This window comes from Colletotrichum acutatum, assembly GCF_030867785.1.
Source record: "Colletotrichum acutatum strain CBS 112980 chromosome Unknown BDZ83scaffold_231, whole genome shotgun sequence".
In the NCBI taxonomy this organism is placed as follows: Eukaryota; Fungi; Ascomycota; class Sordariomycetes; order Glomerellales; family Glomerellaceae; genus Colletotrichum; species Colletotrichum acutatum.
In genome coordinates, this window is record NW_026849225.1 from 4,816 (window position 1) to 20,156 (window position 15,341).

General features: G+C 51.9%; 2 protein-coding genes and 1 non-coding gene across 3 annotated transcripts; 1 reads left to right on the top strand and 2 right to left on the bottom strand.

The window, feature by feature from the left end:
* Window positions 1-209: 209 nt before the first annotated feature.
* BDZ83DRAFT_593943 (heterokaryon incompatibility) lies at window positions 210-777 on the bottom strand (the record flags this gene model as incomplete). The annotated part of the gene is made up of 2 exons (XM_060506676.1): window positions 210-338; window positions 382-777. Coding segments are annotated over 2 exons (525 nt in total), but the record flags the coding sequence as incomplete, so codon positions are not given.
* Window positions 778-2,961: 2,184 nt separating this feature from the next.
* Window positions 2,962-3,042, top strand: BDZ83DRAFT_t321. Its single transcript has one exon. It is a non-coding gene; the product is annotated as a tRNA-Gly (tRNA).
* Window positions 3,043-3,131: 89 nt separating this feature from the next.
* BDZ83DRAFT_657973 (uncharacterized protein) lies at window positions 3,132-6,894 on the bottom strand (the record flags this gene model as incomplete). The annotated part of the gene is made up of 8 exons (XM_060510998.1): window positions 3,132-3,280; window positions 3,371-3,466; window positions 4,140-4,182; window positions 4,362-4,519; window positions 5,144-5,223; window positions 5,740-5,801; window positions 6,347-6,448; window positions 6,802-6,894. 8 exons carry the CDS (start codon window positions 6,892-6,894, stop codon window positions 3,132-3,134), a joined length of 783 nt encoding a protein of 260 aa, XP_060357758.1.
* Between the last annotated feature and the right edge of the window lie 8,447 nt (window positions 6,895-15,341).

Genomic DNA, 15,341 nt, shown 5'->3' on the forward strand with positions numbered 1-15,341 from the left:
TCAAGGGGATTCACCGTCGGTGCCGGGTGGACACGCGTGCCGTAGCCATCAACAACAGCTATCTGGCACCTATCATCCACGGGCAATCCTTGACGAAGATGGTAGGGCTGATTCTGAAGTATCTCACAGAATAAAGCGAGATAGTTGAAACAAAAGTTTCGACTACCTAAGTAAGCGTGTTTGTGGGTAGACAAGACAACCTCTTGAACGACCCAGCGCCGCGTGAACCAAGGCCGTTTGATCAGGTCAATCAATGCCGCCCATGTTTCATCTGTTTGATTTTCCAGAAACCGGGCCACAATTCCTTGTCCGTTTTGCATGGACAACATAAGGGGACCCTTCGTGCTTGTTTGCGTGCAGAAAGTCTCGAAACGAATGAACAAGGTCGATGGCGAGATCGCTGTTATCCGATGAGTCCCCTAGCCATATAATGAGTCTTTGCGACCTGTACACCAAATCTATTGTTCCGACCTGATGACCCTTTTCAACATTGTTCAATTGATTGATGCATGTTGCATCGACCCACAAGACCTGCGCTTCCTGAACTTCTTCCCGAAGCTGCTTGAGGCACGACTCGAGGTTCGGTCTGATCGAGAATGGCTTCCAGACAGAATCTTCAGTATCTCTCAGCCAGATTGAACATGACGCGTCTTGCTGGCCCCAGGTGTAGGACAAAGGTTTGTATGGCGGTGCTTCTTTGCGCAAGCAGAGAATCACCTCTGCGCGAAGGTTGTCTGGTTCAGTGTCAGAGGCTGGAAGAATCTTCAGCAGTCTCATGTACGTTCTCGGATACGGGAGTGTTTTGTATGCATAAGTCGACATAGCTGGCGACTTTGGTTGTGCGCTGAAGGCGATCAGGCGAGCAATTATCGGAAAGTTTGCTGTTTCTTAAGTTCTCCCTATGAACGGAGCTCTGGAGCGAGAGACTTGCTACTGATTTAAAAGCGAGTAAGGATCTACGTACTCTAAAATTCACATACATAATGAGTCTCTCACAAAGGGGGCGCTGCCATTGAGCCTTTTTCTACGCACGCCAAGCGGCGAGCCACGTAACACATGCCTTATGTCAGGCATCTGAGACACAGGTCAGTACAAATTTGATTCTCAGAATTACACAACCAATCGTTCCGTTGGGTCTGGTGAAACACAGAGACCGAATGATGAGGCGCCTCATGCAGAGCCGGCTTCGTTCAGTGTGGCATGGCTTCGATGAGGGAACGTAGTACATAATGGCTCCTTGCATGTCCTGGAACAGGGGGCCAATCATCTGCCGATGAATCTGGAATATCTCATTACACATGTTCAAACTATTACGTCGCTTGTACGGCCTGCTACCGATAAAATGATCAAAGTACTTAAAATATGCAATGGCATGGTTCGGCTAGGTAGTGACTAGCCGCCTCTATTGAACTACAAGGTCATATCGTTGAAGATGGGGCTGGTGGCTCGTGAGGCCCCATTACCAGCAGTCACTCATCACCGGCAGTCATAAGTTCATCTCATGTTGGTGTTTCGGCAAAATAGAATCCGAGAAGACGATTTGCAATGTTACAGATAAGCAACAACATACAACGCAATCCTCGTTTTCTCTCACCAAGGAACACATTGACTTGTTCGATAGCTTCTCTTTGTTTCATATCGTTGCAGTCAACGGAGGCTCTAGTGCCATTGATTTTTAAAACGGTCTAGTCTGTGAAAAATTACATAACTGTCGCTTTTGACAGAACCTTACGTGTATCTTTGCGACCCCCTAGAAAGCAGAAATGTCCTACAACAGAAGCTAGCCTAAAGTCTCTGCTTTAAGTACATAGAATCTGGAGACTCTTCGGTGTTTGAGGTATGAAAACCAGGTGCAAAAGACTCCGGACATCACCTCTAAAAATGGAAGGCTCGAAAGTTTATCTGCAACGTGGATCTTAGGGGCTAAATCATGACTACTAACGCCCATCAGCAGGCACGAAGTACGATTGTGGGCGTAAATATGAAGCATTACACATATCTGAGTTGGTGTTAGTAAGAAGCGACGTTGTAGCGGCAATTTCCTCTCGTTTGGTGACGACGACCCAGACTTAGCATGGTCACAGATCACTCGATCCGTTCCCCCTGTACCATTTTCACAGTACCACTGTCATTTCTGCGTCTCTTCTAAGTCATATTTGTTTGAGAGTATTCTCTGGATATAATATTTCAAATGGCCATATATGATGATTAGAAAGGGTGTCAGTTCTGTGTTGACTGGCAACCCAGTTTTGTCAACTATGTGGGAGACAAGAGGGAGTCACAGATGGACATGCGAAGACCACATGAAGCCAAGCTTAGATGCCGTAGACTTGAGCGCAGTCTTCAGCGCCCTCAAGGAAGCAGATAGACGCGACACCATGGGAGGAACTCAACCTCCCCTCCCTTTATCGGAGCAACGGGTGGCTACAACTTGCAAGAGCAACATTGTGAATTGCGCCATCAATACTCCATAACATGGCGAGCAGTTTACACCCAGATTCATGGAAAACCTCAATCTAAACTTTTTTATCTGCCCCTCCAGTACCAATCACTTCGTCCTGCCGTTGAAGCGGTGTTTCCCAAGTTACGGCGAAGGCACGGAACTGGGGCCGAAAGACGCGGCAAAAGTGGGGTCAATAAACTCTGATCGCGGAGGCAAAATACGGTCCAAAACCTTGTACAAGTTCATTGCAATGAATATGGTTCTTTCAGATTTGACCTCCAGGCTAGAGCCCAAGGGATCCCAGCACTGGGAAATTTGGCCAGAGGTTGCAGAGACAATTACAGAGACATGCAGGAGCATCTTGAGCGGTCCCAACCCCTGTTCACCGGCGCATGCTCCACACACATCAGGGTCCCAAACCCTCACACAATCTAACCACAATCCACCTACCCACACTACATCCCAACTCAATGCACATTCTCGTCATACAGGACATCACAACTTATCAGCTTTCATCAGCGTCGATGGTTTAGTGGTAAAATTCTCCGTTGCCATCAAGCAGCGTCGGGGAGCCGGGGGTTCGATTCCCCCTCGACGCAATCTTTTGCTGTTATAGTGATTTCCTTCGGACTAAAATCTCTATTTTGTCATTTCTGGGTAGTAATGGCTCTCGGGCATGTTGCTGGGGTCAAGCAGCATAAAAGAAATCTCGTGTGGGCTTGCTAAGGCTGAAAGACACAGGGGACGGGAAGGGAGGAGGATTAGGCACTCCTGTGCTCCTTGCTGTGTCGCCTTTGGTCTTATCTTCTGCACAATAATGAGTAAGAGTTCTGGAAACTACGAGACATCGTGTGTTGCTTAGGTGAGCTTTGTTCCACGCCGGCTGGTTCTGACAAGCGTTTCGAGCCCTCGAAGATTTTGACTCACTTTGCGTCTTTTCGGGTCCTACATAACTACCGTGATCTCTGCCCGAGATCTCAAATATAATAGCTCTCATAACCGCAAAGCTACTAGAGAAGCTCTCTGCATGTTGCTCTTCGTTTCCACACCCCCCCCCCCGGGGATTTCAGAAGTTTGCAATTCAGAGTCTTCCATCTAGAAGTGGATGACGATGTCTAGGAGAAAAGAAATATCGAGGCCCATGATGTCCTTCTTGCTCTGGGAATAGCGTTTCCGGTGAAAGTTAGACCCCGGGTTCTCAACCACAGTCAAAGACGCCAGACAGAAATCTTCTCTCCTCCTCTCCGCTAAGTGGCTATATCTTGGGGGGATTACCGTGGTATCTAACAGGTCGCCCGCCAGTTGTAGCCCGTCCCGAGCCTGCTTGTGTCAATATGGCATGCTAGAAAGTGCAGAGCCGTTTTTGCTCCGAAGAAAAGGAGTTGAGTAAGTCAGCAAGACTTCCTACCAGATCTCGATGGGCATCAGTGTGCAAAATTGAGACGAGAATGGACCCAGGGGGAGGGGGGGGGGCAGCCAGCCAGCCAGAAGAACACCGACCTAAGATATCATACAGCTCGTAGTATCGTGGCGATTTGAGTGGCACTCGTATCGTCCTCATTGACACATGCGAGTAATTGCCGTGATGACATATGACTCTTAATTCTTGCCAACGCATCGAGTTGAAGAGTCTAGCTATCAGGCAAACGGAATATGGGCATTTCGCAAATCATGTGATAGACGTTGAGATACTAACGTCCTAGATACTGAGGCAATGCCGTCTCGTTCACGCTGAGAACCTGTACAAGGTAGACAAGGTGACAAAGTCTTCAAGACTCAAGCATCACTATGACTCATCTTACAGAACCTACGAGATTCTAAATCCGAAACACATCATCCTTCATCATAAAGTATTACGGGCTTATTCAGGTTTGATCACATTTTACACTTTGAAACAAGCTGAAGGCTTTAGACGTACTTCTTCACAACGTCTACGGACCTCGGAGGCCTCCCTTAGGATACATACTGAGAAACGAGGAGTCATCTGCCTCAGGCTCGTGATCACAGCTACTCCTCCAACAGCATGTTGTTGAGCCTCGAGGCACTCGCGTTGCGTTTCACCAGCTACCTGGTAGACTGGGAATATCTAGCTCGTAAAGTGACCCTATCAAACGCCCGACTTGCAGATTCACGGCCGCCCAGTGCTTAGACACTGTCCTCGGCCTTCGATTTCTGGAAGTCGTCATGCTCCAATAGGAGTTCCATGATCGTTAACACCACGGATGTGACACCTTGGTGACGTAGAGGGGTGTGTAGTCATTTCTCGCGACTGCTAGACGTGCTGCCAGATACGTTCGTTATCAAGTCTTGTGAAACATGTGCAAAGTTTCATTCACAAGGCGTAGGCCATGGAAATTGAGGCGGGATGTTATTGGTTACGATCATCTGTAGAACGCTGGAAACTTCAAATTTGTGGCATGTGAACATACGAGTCACCCTTTGAGGGTATGTATCAATCATTTCCCAAGGTATCGCAACCAAAGCATCACGGCGATATTAGACATCTTGAACTAGACAACTAGCCCGGCTCTGGTCACCCATACTAGCACAAGCCATCGTAATACCAATTGCGATTCGTAGAGACTCACGACTGCTGCCTACCCCCAGACGAAATCTCATCCCTGAAGAAGAAAGCTTCACCAAAACGATTCGCTCTCATCAACTCCCCATCCATCCACTGTCCCAAGGTAACGGACTCACAGTCGTCATCGCGACCGGTGCCTGGCCCCCAAAACGACATCTTCACCAGCGCGTCCAATCCCTCGAAGAGTGGCGATATCCTCTATGGCTTCAACATCCTGTCATATGTCCCAGGAGCATGCTTACACCCAGCCACCCGTACCTCCCGGAGCACAACATCAACCAATCAAACACCATTCATCATCGGACTCTGCACAGCCCCTTCCCCTCTCCCGACACGCCGTGAGTGAAAGCGAGTAACAGTTCACAGAGCAAGGGAGAGTGGTGAACCGGGCGACTCGGGGGGAAAAAACCCAGGTGTGAGTCACAAGGTGTGCGCTCAGCGCCAGCAAATCACACACCCAAGTTTTCGGGTGTGTGATAGTCCTAATGGTGCACCCGGCGGTATCATACCAACCACACACATACACGCCTCGGAGATTGGGGGCGTTTAAGGGAGTGAAAGTCGCAGATAAGACGCCTCGCGTCAGCGGTGCTTCGGCGATGAGATGCACCACTTCAGTGAGACCACATAGATGTCACCCAAGGAGGGAACAACGCAAAGGAAAAGAATCAAAAAGCACGTTAAAGAACACAGCCAACTCATGGTATCGTACCTCACCTCGCGCCAGCTGTCCATCCATCCATCGCCCAAATTGTCGAAATCGCAATCGAACATCTACCAGATTTCCGACATTTCGTCAGCAGATGGATACCACAAATGGATCGATCTAGCCCCCCCTCCCCCCCCTGGGCATCAGGTCCCTGGTCCGCCCCTGCCGCCCAACGACAAATCTCACGTACCTTACCTAAACTCTCGGACTCAACTCACTTAGGCCCAGAAAGATGAAAAAGAAGAAGAAGAAGAAGGAAAAGAAGAGGGCAGAAAGAAACCTGGCAAAAATTTCCTATGAAATGCGTTGTCGATTTACCTTGCATCAACATGCATCTATGAAAAGAACGCAGCCTGGTTACGGTGCAGCGCGCAGGGCGCAGGCCTGCTCTCATTGTGCATATTTGCAGCATGATTGATTTCCTTCAACGTTGCTGCCCAAAATTGATTGGAACTTTTCGCAGTGCAGCCCGAGTCCGCCACACATAGCACACTCACTCACACACCACACACACACCACGCACCACCTACTCAGCGCACTTCTGTCAAACGCTGCGTCATAACCCACGCCGTAGCAAATTCACCAGTAAACAGAGAGCAAAAGCAGGTACCTGAGTGACTTCCCTCTGAGGGGGCGTGTCCTTTCCCACATCGTTCGAAAGATACATTACGTTGCAAGTACCACCAAGACTCCATTCCGTTGGGTATCGAACCTGATATCACCATTTGTCATTCTCGATAGAACACCACAGAAAATAAGAGTCACAGCTCCTCAAAGGGGGTGTTGAAGTCCGGACAGACTTTCGTCCCTTGCCCCTTGCCCCTTGTGTCTCTCTCTTCACAGCGACCCGAAATCCCGGGGACCCGCCTCGCACGCGGGAGATCCTGACGACGGGGGCATCGGACAGTGGCGAAAAAAAATCTCGAAATCCCATCCCATCCGAGCTTTCCATTGGTTAGTACCACCGTTGGACCCCTGGAACTCAAGAGAAAGAAAGGAACTGTGCCACATTGACAAGGATTACAAAGCTGGAGGCTAAGCCACATGTCTTCAGGGATCGCTTACCTCACCACATCCCTGACGCTTGGGGTAAAGGTACATCGGCCGGCTGTGGCGTCGGGGCCTTGGTTTTGCACCTTTGTCTCTTAGTTTGGCCATCGGTGCACCGGTGTACCTATTTCGTACGCGCGCGTGTCTTTCAACGACATGCCATTTCGAGGCTGTGGTCTACTGCGTACCTACACATACGTTACGATTGTGAGTGGCTTCGCGGTGATGATGCGGCCCTCGGCCACCTCGCTCTCGCGCTTTCTCGTGATTGCGTCGGGACCATGAAGAAGTGCGAGATGAGGTCACATGGTCTTCAGACTTGGATTCCACCGAGTCATCGTCCCTCCGAGCTGCCCAGCGTGTGAATCGAGCATCTCGGCTTCGACGATGCTCCTCTGGCGAGTGGCCACAGCTTACTCCTCCACCGCAGCTGGACGGTCCAGAATCAGTCAACGGCATCTCCAGGACAACGGATGGATAACTTAAACCACAAGTCTCAAATCTATACAGAACAACCCTCATTGGCTCAACCAGATCCCATCCCATCGGACCAGTAACCTCACACGCATCATCGGCCCTAGCATCAAAACCCCCTCCTGCAAAAAATTCCTCCTCAGATGCACAGCAATTCGCTACACTGATTCGCGAATTCTCAAAAAATTAAAAAAAATACAAATGCACCCCAATATTGAAAGAAAACGGAAAACCCAAAAACCCCCAACAACGAATTATAAACCTTTACCAGTGCAATTAAAATGCGAATGCCCCTCTTGTTCAGCGAAAACCCTCTGCAAAAGCCCTGGCCATGCACACTCCCCCCGATAAACCCTCTTCCCACCCCCTCGGTACCAACTTAGCTCCAAGCCCCCAGTCCTCCAGCTCAACTCTGTCACCGCAGCATCGTTCAGGGAAACACTAGACATCCCCAGTCCTCTCTTGATAGGGTGATCTGGCCCATAAAGCTGCTGCTCTTGGACTGGAACAGGGGGGCCATGGCCCGATGTCTACACAGTAGTGTACTGCTTGGCAAACGCAAGCAAATCCATTTGGAATAAGGTGCCACCGCCCGGCCTGTGACAGGGATGATAATGGAGCGGGGCCCATCAAGGTCAGTCGAAGCAAAAGAGAGAGAGTCAAGACCAAAAAGCCAGACAGACATGCGTGACGTTGCGGCAAGGCGTGCAGACCGCAGCGCAGCGCAGGGCGACAGACGGGACCAGGGCACCATCCGTTGGCTTGCCGTCCCCTACCCTCAAGAAGCACATACTCCGTAGTCCGTACATATGCCTCCTTCTTTTTCATGGCTCTAGGCGCAGGCGTAGGAGCAAGCGCGTGCGGCGTGCGGCGTGAGGCGTGCTGAGGCTTCGCTCGCCCGTTGCCGCAACCCTGTCCGTCGATGCGTTGTCCACAGGTCTACGGAGCCAGGCCCTCGCAGCTCAAACGCACTGAAAATCAAGGAAATCTTCAGGATCTTCAACGAATCTAGAACAACGTGGATGTGAAGACGATCAAATATCCCCCCAGCAAGGGCCCGGACAAGGGGAGGCATCGTGAAGACAGACAGTGCCTGGTCGACCGGCCGGCCGGCCGCTCTTCCTATCGGTCTACACAACCAGCTAGGGGCCCTTTGGAGCAGGGGCCGAGGATCTCTTCGCTAGGAGTCTAGGACATCGACGGACAACTTTATCCGTCGCGGTCTTGCCGCTTACCGCTCATGATCGGCCGTCGATAATGCACTCCGCCCACCGAAGCGGAGGAAAGAAGCTGAGAAGGGCAAGAGCCAGTGCCGCTCCTCCGCACCCGCGGTCCACTGTCGAAACAGGCGCGACTCTCTTCCAGTTCCCACCATGCTTGTTCCCACTTGGTTGCATGGCGAAGACAGAAGACGAGCAGTTAGACGTTGTATCCCGCTTTTCTTCGCTTCTCGCTTGTCGCTTGTACCGCAGCCCTGGAGTGAGAGGCGATCGTAGTTCGAATACATCACAGGATCAGCCAGAAGCTTAGTAGAACCCTAGGAAGATGGCAAGTTCGGTTTCTGTGCTAGTATCGCTCTCCGTGTAGGTGAGCTGATCCTCTCAGTGACCATGTGTATGTGTTGTCCAAGTGTCGTACGTCCGAGATACCACCACAATTAGCAAATCCATACGCGCCACACCGTCTCGTGATGGCGATGGCCTCACTAGAGATCACCTGGCACCTGATACTGGCTCGAACAATCGTACAATTGTACAGCCCAAAAGTGATACTTCTGTGCGCATCATCGACGTCACTGAGCCCTAACATGACCCTGTCAATGGCCCATCAGGCGCATGCGGCATCTTCAACCCAACAAGGGGCTGCGGACATTATTCTCTCTCTTTTGAACCACTGCGCAACAGAAAGAAACCAGAAACGAAGAAAAAAGTCAAATAGGGCATGAAGCAGCAGAAACCCCTCCTCTTCCCTCCTTCGCAGCTGCAACGACATGCAATGCCATGCAAGTGCCCCGCCAGTCCGTAAGGTGGAATGCGGTAATGATAGGGTGGTTGCCATGGACGCAAAGAGTCGGTGAGGAGGGGCTTTCGCGCTGCGCCTGTCACATTTGCGGTCTGGGCCTGGAGTGCCGGGAACAGAAAATAGCAAGGAAGGAAAAGAAGAATAACAAGGCGGTTGCCAGAGTCCTTGCCTATTTTTGGCCAAAAATGGCTGTCCGTCTCAACGGTATTGGTCGATTAAGGGCGTGAGCTTTGTATGACGGGCGGAGTGGTCGACGAGGGCGATGGTGTATATTTGATGGCCCGGCAGTATCGATCATGGATGAACATGGGCGGACTGCATGGCGGTGGGCATATAGGCGAATAGACGTCAGTGAGGGCATCGCCAGTGGGTATTTGATGCGTGTTTCGATATCGAAAGGGTGGGTGTGTGCGATTCGAAGCTGGTCGTCAAATGGTTGCAACGCATCGGAGGTGTTGGGTTAGGGGAGCAACACCAGAGACGCCAGTGACCGGAGAGACGGAGAGTCGAAGATGACGGGAATGAATGAAGCAGCCGGGAAGACAATGCAAAATGCGGTGGGCCCCTGCTGGCCGCAGGATTAGGGATGCGGATGCGGCCCTTCGTAGTGCAGTAGCGTCCCCTCCCAGCGGCCCTGGCCGTCCGACCATCAACTTGACTGGCCATACGGGGTGGTGCGCCGGAGGAGGAGGAAGGGATTTTGTCAAGTTCGCGGTGCGACGTGTTCATTGACACCCAATCAGAACCAAGGCCCTCCCTTGGATGACCTTCAGAAGGGCTTCGAGGAAGTTTGATAGGTGCAGCAGGATGGCCGACAGCCTTGGGCTGTTGGACAGCAGTGCAGCAGGACTCGTGAATGTTGGGACCGACGACATGAGGCTTTCCGTAGCGCGCTTCTCTCACTCTTCCTTCTCTCTCGTACACTCCTTCTCCCACACCGCACACTCTGCACACCTCGTTTGGTGTAGTATGGCCTGCCTTGATGAGCACTCTTATGAGTCACTCCGCAGCGACCGTCCCATTCCCACACTTGGTGCTATGACATGGTAGTAGGGCTGGCATGATGGGAGAGTGGTCTTATATGATGAGAGACGGGGAGTGAAATGAGACGTGCTCTATTCTCGGTGAGAGATGAAAATTTTTCATATCGCGCTGGGTAAAAAAGCAAATTACAGTACGCACACAGAACATTTGGCGCAACCTGCCGCATGGGCACGCATGGCACCTCGGGAGTCTTGGAGTCAGGGCACAATCGCACACACCCGACACTGACACTAGCCGACGGGGGTCAACAATGACAACAATAACAACATGCAGGGAAACAATCAAGTCTTCCCATAGTGCGGGTAGGGGAAAGAAAAACAAACAGACAAGCCAAGGTCATGGTCAAGACCCGACCTCGAGCCACTGACCGATTGTTGCGGCCCGCGGTGAAGTGCAGGTGAAGGGGGGGCCCAAGAGGTTTGCCATCTTCTAGAACAAAAAATAGTTAGAAAAAGGGTATTTTTTTCTCCTTGTGGTGGGATGAAGCGAACCTAGCAAGCGAGATCCAGGACGCACCGAAGCCCTGTCGTCACAAGCCAGCGCCAGAGCGTGCGCGCGCGGCATCTAGCCAGACGGCTGGGTAAGGGTGGACTCTAGGAGAGACAAGGTCGAGGACTCGGAGAAGACGTTCAATGCTGGAGACGGGAGACGCTGGACCGGTGTGGAACCGTCTCCAACTGCAGCAGGGAAGCCGGAGCAGGGTGTTCGAAATGTTGCAACCTCCATCAACTCCACCCGGCACGCTAGGAACAGCAGCCTGTGTGACGCTATCTCGCTCGCTATGCACCTGCGCTGCAGGGAGCAGGGGAAAGGGGCGTGTAAGAAGAAGGGCATCAGAAGCTTTTGGCCTGACGATATCCTCTCATGGCGAAGAAAAAGGTCTTTCTTCCCATCTTAGTGGCTCGCCCAAACAAATGGCCTGTCGATAGATGGAGCAAACCGAGACTGTGGTTGTGACCATGCGGTCAAGAAACCGGACTGACGGAGTCGAGGATGCTGAAGTCTTGACTGGTGGCACTCACTTCCGTACAGTAAAACTGACTGTATGGAGCAGTACAAGTGGTGAAGCACGGATGTGACTGACGAATCATGAAATGGACGTGTATTTCGATCTCGGTCAGTCCTGACGATGCCGGGGTACCGGTGGCTATCAGTGAGGAACGGGAGAGAATTCAGATTGATGCCGGTTGCCTCTGAGGTGGGATGTCAGTTTGAGATTCGGCCGGCCGAGGAATGCTGATGTTGAATTGAATTTGCCTGCCGCCTATTCTCGGATGGTCCTCTTTATTCAGACGTGTACGTATAGACAGTCAGGAAGTGAGTCGAGGTAGTTGTCCGTGAAGCGGGTGAGAGATGAGACGGATGAGCACGGACGAGAAGAGAAGAGAAAAACAGACATCGGCTGAGACATGAGGCAAGACAAGACAGACACGACGCGACTCAGGTCGTCCGAGGGCTTGTAGGCCAGGCCGAGCCACGACAACGGTGGTGCATATGCGTACGAAAGCAATGGCCGATGAGACCGCGGCGGTAGTTTCGCAGGGTGAGCCGAGTCGATTCGATGCAAAGGCTCATGGCATGTCCTGCCCTACACAGCGCAGCGCATCGGGCAAAAGTCCACATGGACATTCCAGGGGTTCAAATCGTTGCAGTTGCGATCCAAAGGCGCCTGTCGCCTGTATTGCTCGCAGCGCTTGCCCTGCCCTAGCTAATGTTCGGCTAAAGCGCGTGGAGGATCGAGGTATAGGTTTCCTTTAGTGGTTGCATTAGCTGAGCCTGCCACTAGGATAGGACACATCAGGGCATGTCGCTTCCGAAGGCTACAGACGCAGAGTCGCAGGCGCCCTTACTATCTCCTTAGAGCGCTGCTCTCCTGCTGGGAGACAAGTGAGTTTCCGTATCGATAGGTGTATGTGTGGATAGAGTTGGTGATAGCCAGCCTCATGTTCCCAGGAGAATCCTAGGAGAATCCCTCCGATATTTTGTCTCGGATGGTATGACGAACACGAGGTCAGGACTTTTGCCGTGAAATCCAGCTTGTCGATGGTGATTCTGTTGGCACCCAATGCTTGGGTTGAGTAGCTGCTTGGGCCGCAATGGACCAGGGTCGTGGTGCACTGCCTACTGCCCGCCAATTGCGTTGTCCTCTGAGATCAGCAAGATCAATAAAAACAAACGAGGATGTGAGGTGAGAAGCCAATGAATGTGGGCGAAATTGTAGATGCCGGACAAAAATACCAGGCCCGAGAGCGGCCACAATTTGGCAAATTTTGGCCTAGTTGGCCAGTGTGTACTGAGTAGTGTACGGAGGGAGCAAGCCAAGGTGAGACAGGACCATCGCCGGCCTCTCCAGCCACCTCCCCCTTTCACCCCTTGTTGACAGCATGTACCACGCGCAGGGGTGAGGGAGATATTTGACCGAGTACACCGCACACCGTACACCGGGAGCCATACACCGTACACCGGGAAAATTGGCCACGGTGGACAAGGTGAAGTGAGGCCGCCTGGAGGCTGGAATTTGGGACGCGCGGGCAGGTCGCTAGCAGGAAGGACACCATGACGGACTCATGGCGGACTGAGTCTTGAAGGAGGCAAGCCGTGGCAAGTAACCCCAACATTCGAAGGGCGCTACAAATAACCGGTTGGGTCTGGCTGAAATGCAGTCTTGGTCGGTAGTAGTCGATGGAGGCGTGAGGGGCGAGGGGCAACGGGGAAGGCATTCGAGTTCATCCGGAAGGCCCAACATGGTGGATTTGACTCCAGAGGGCTGGTGGGCTAGAGGAAACCAAAGGGCTAGCGACTGGCGATGTAGTGCCGATTATGGGCCACTCAATGGATGGAGTTGATTGAGGTCATGGCCAACGGGTCTGGAATGAATCCCATTCGATGGAGCGGAGAGAGGAGAGTATCCACACGCGTCGTTCCTGGTCGCCGCCGCCGGCCTTCCGTCCCGTCGGTTATCCTGCGATTTATGTTCGCCTTCGAGTCAGCGCCGGCGATTGTGGAGTCTGATACAAGCAGTGCCGTACGGTCGGAGCTGAACAGCGGGAGAGGCAATATGTGGCCCTGAGCAATAGTCATTGAGTGTACGTTAGTGACGAATACGGGCACAGAGACGAGAGGTCGGAGAGTAAAAGGATTGATGTACAGGAGGGGGCAAAAGGACTGCATACGCACTGTAAGTTAGCATGCCAAGAACGTACGTGATTGACGTTCAATTCGGGGATGCTCTCGGGTTCATCCCAGCTGTGGCGCACACTCTAACGCAGGGGCATGTACGGATATTCGTATCGACAATGTTCGTCGTCCGAGGAGGCGACCACCCGAAATTCTGGCTGGGAATCGGAACGATGCATCCTAACGGTATGTTTGGCTGGTTGGATGTTCAACGATGATGCCGATGATTCCAATGATGTTCATGAAGAGGATTATGTTGGTGTCCTGAGGTGGCACCCAATGGTGAGGTGGTTGACGACATGAAAAGGTACGTACATTTTAGAGTCGTGTTGTTAGAAGGTGCGCAAGGTGACTCTTTCCCCCTCATCACTCCTGCCTTTTCTATGCTGAGGTAGTGCTTGCCTCTTCCAAGTCAGAATTCAAGGTGAGGAAGGTAAGGCAGGTGAAAGTCACAGCAAACCTGGGCAAGCTGCTTCCTTCCAATTGGCTCTGACGACAATTCGAATGGCGTCGAAGTGCAGGGAAGGGACGGCCGTTCTAGAAAGTCGAGAGGGGGCGACCATGCCAATTCTGGCCATCACTGGGCTCTTGCTGCATGTTCCGCTCTCCCGTCACCCCGCGTTGGGGGACTTGGGGTGCATGTGATGGGCGAACTCCTCCACTCAAGATGCGAACCTCCGCAATGTCACTCTGTCACGCATTCTTCCCTCCCAATCGTCATACTCCATATTGCAGAGGTGCTCACCCTCACGTTGAATGGGCGCTTGTTCGCCAGTCACTTGACATTTCACGTTGGGGGAAACAGCGTAGGTCACTGGCTGCAAAACAGGCTCCCCATCACCTGCCATATCATGCCTCATTTTCAGACTCTGAGCCTCTCTCCTCTCACTGGCGAGTCTCACAACGGTGTGAATATGTGCACCTTGCTATCACCAATCCACTACGTATAAGGTAGAGTATTCCCCAAACTTGAGCCTCTGCTTATCTTTCTCTCATTATGCACGCGCCAACTACCCAGCTAAACTTCCAGGTGACTAGCGATGCGGGGGAAGTAAAGTGAGAGGAAATAAGGTAAGCAGCAAATGGCATCACTGCATCTCATCTGATAAAAGTTGCACTTTGATGCCCGTCATCCCCAAAAGCCACTCGTACCCCTCCCCCTCCCATGCCAACGTGATCCATCATGCATGCAATCCCTGGACAAGGCTCAAGTATGTACGCATACATACGGATAGCTAAGTATTCGTACTTTGGGTATCCGTAGATGGCTGTTGCAGCTTCAACCTCAGAATGTTCCTCATGTGCTCTTGCATCTGACTTGCTCCTGCCTTACTGCGCGATTGCCTCGTCAAAGTACAAGAACGTCCCTTCTGACTCCTTCCCTCCTCACATGCAACGCAACTTCCTCAAGACTTCTCATCTTCTTCTCTTTCATTCTTTGCCATTTGACTGCATCCGTTTCTTCTTTCCCGCTCCATCATCATATTTGCGGCCTCACCATCCCAAGGTCAGGCACCTGATACGAAGCAGGTGACAGCAGCGCTGCCTGCTCCTGCGACAACTCATTATCTCTGCCACACAACTTATCCCAATATAATAAACCAACAATTGCACCAGACAGCCGGCGCATTTCTCCAGAGAGCTTTCAAAGTCTCTTGAGCCATCAACTGGCCAGGCTAGCTGGCTTCTACGGTCTACCTTACTCTGCTTGATCGCAGTCGCGTCAGCGGTCAGCACCTAGTCAGCATTCACTCCAGACGGGATTACCAAGCGAGCGAGCGGATACGACAAACCCCAGCTCTTAGCTTCTTCCCGTCGTGCAGCAAGCACTCTTGGCG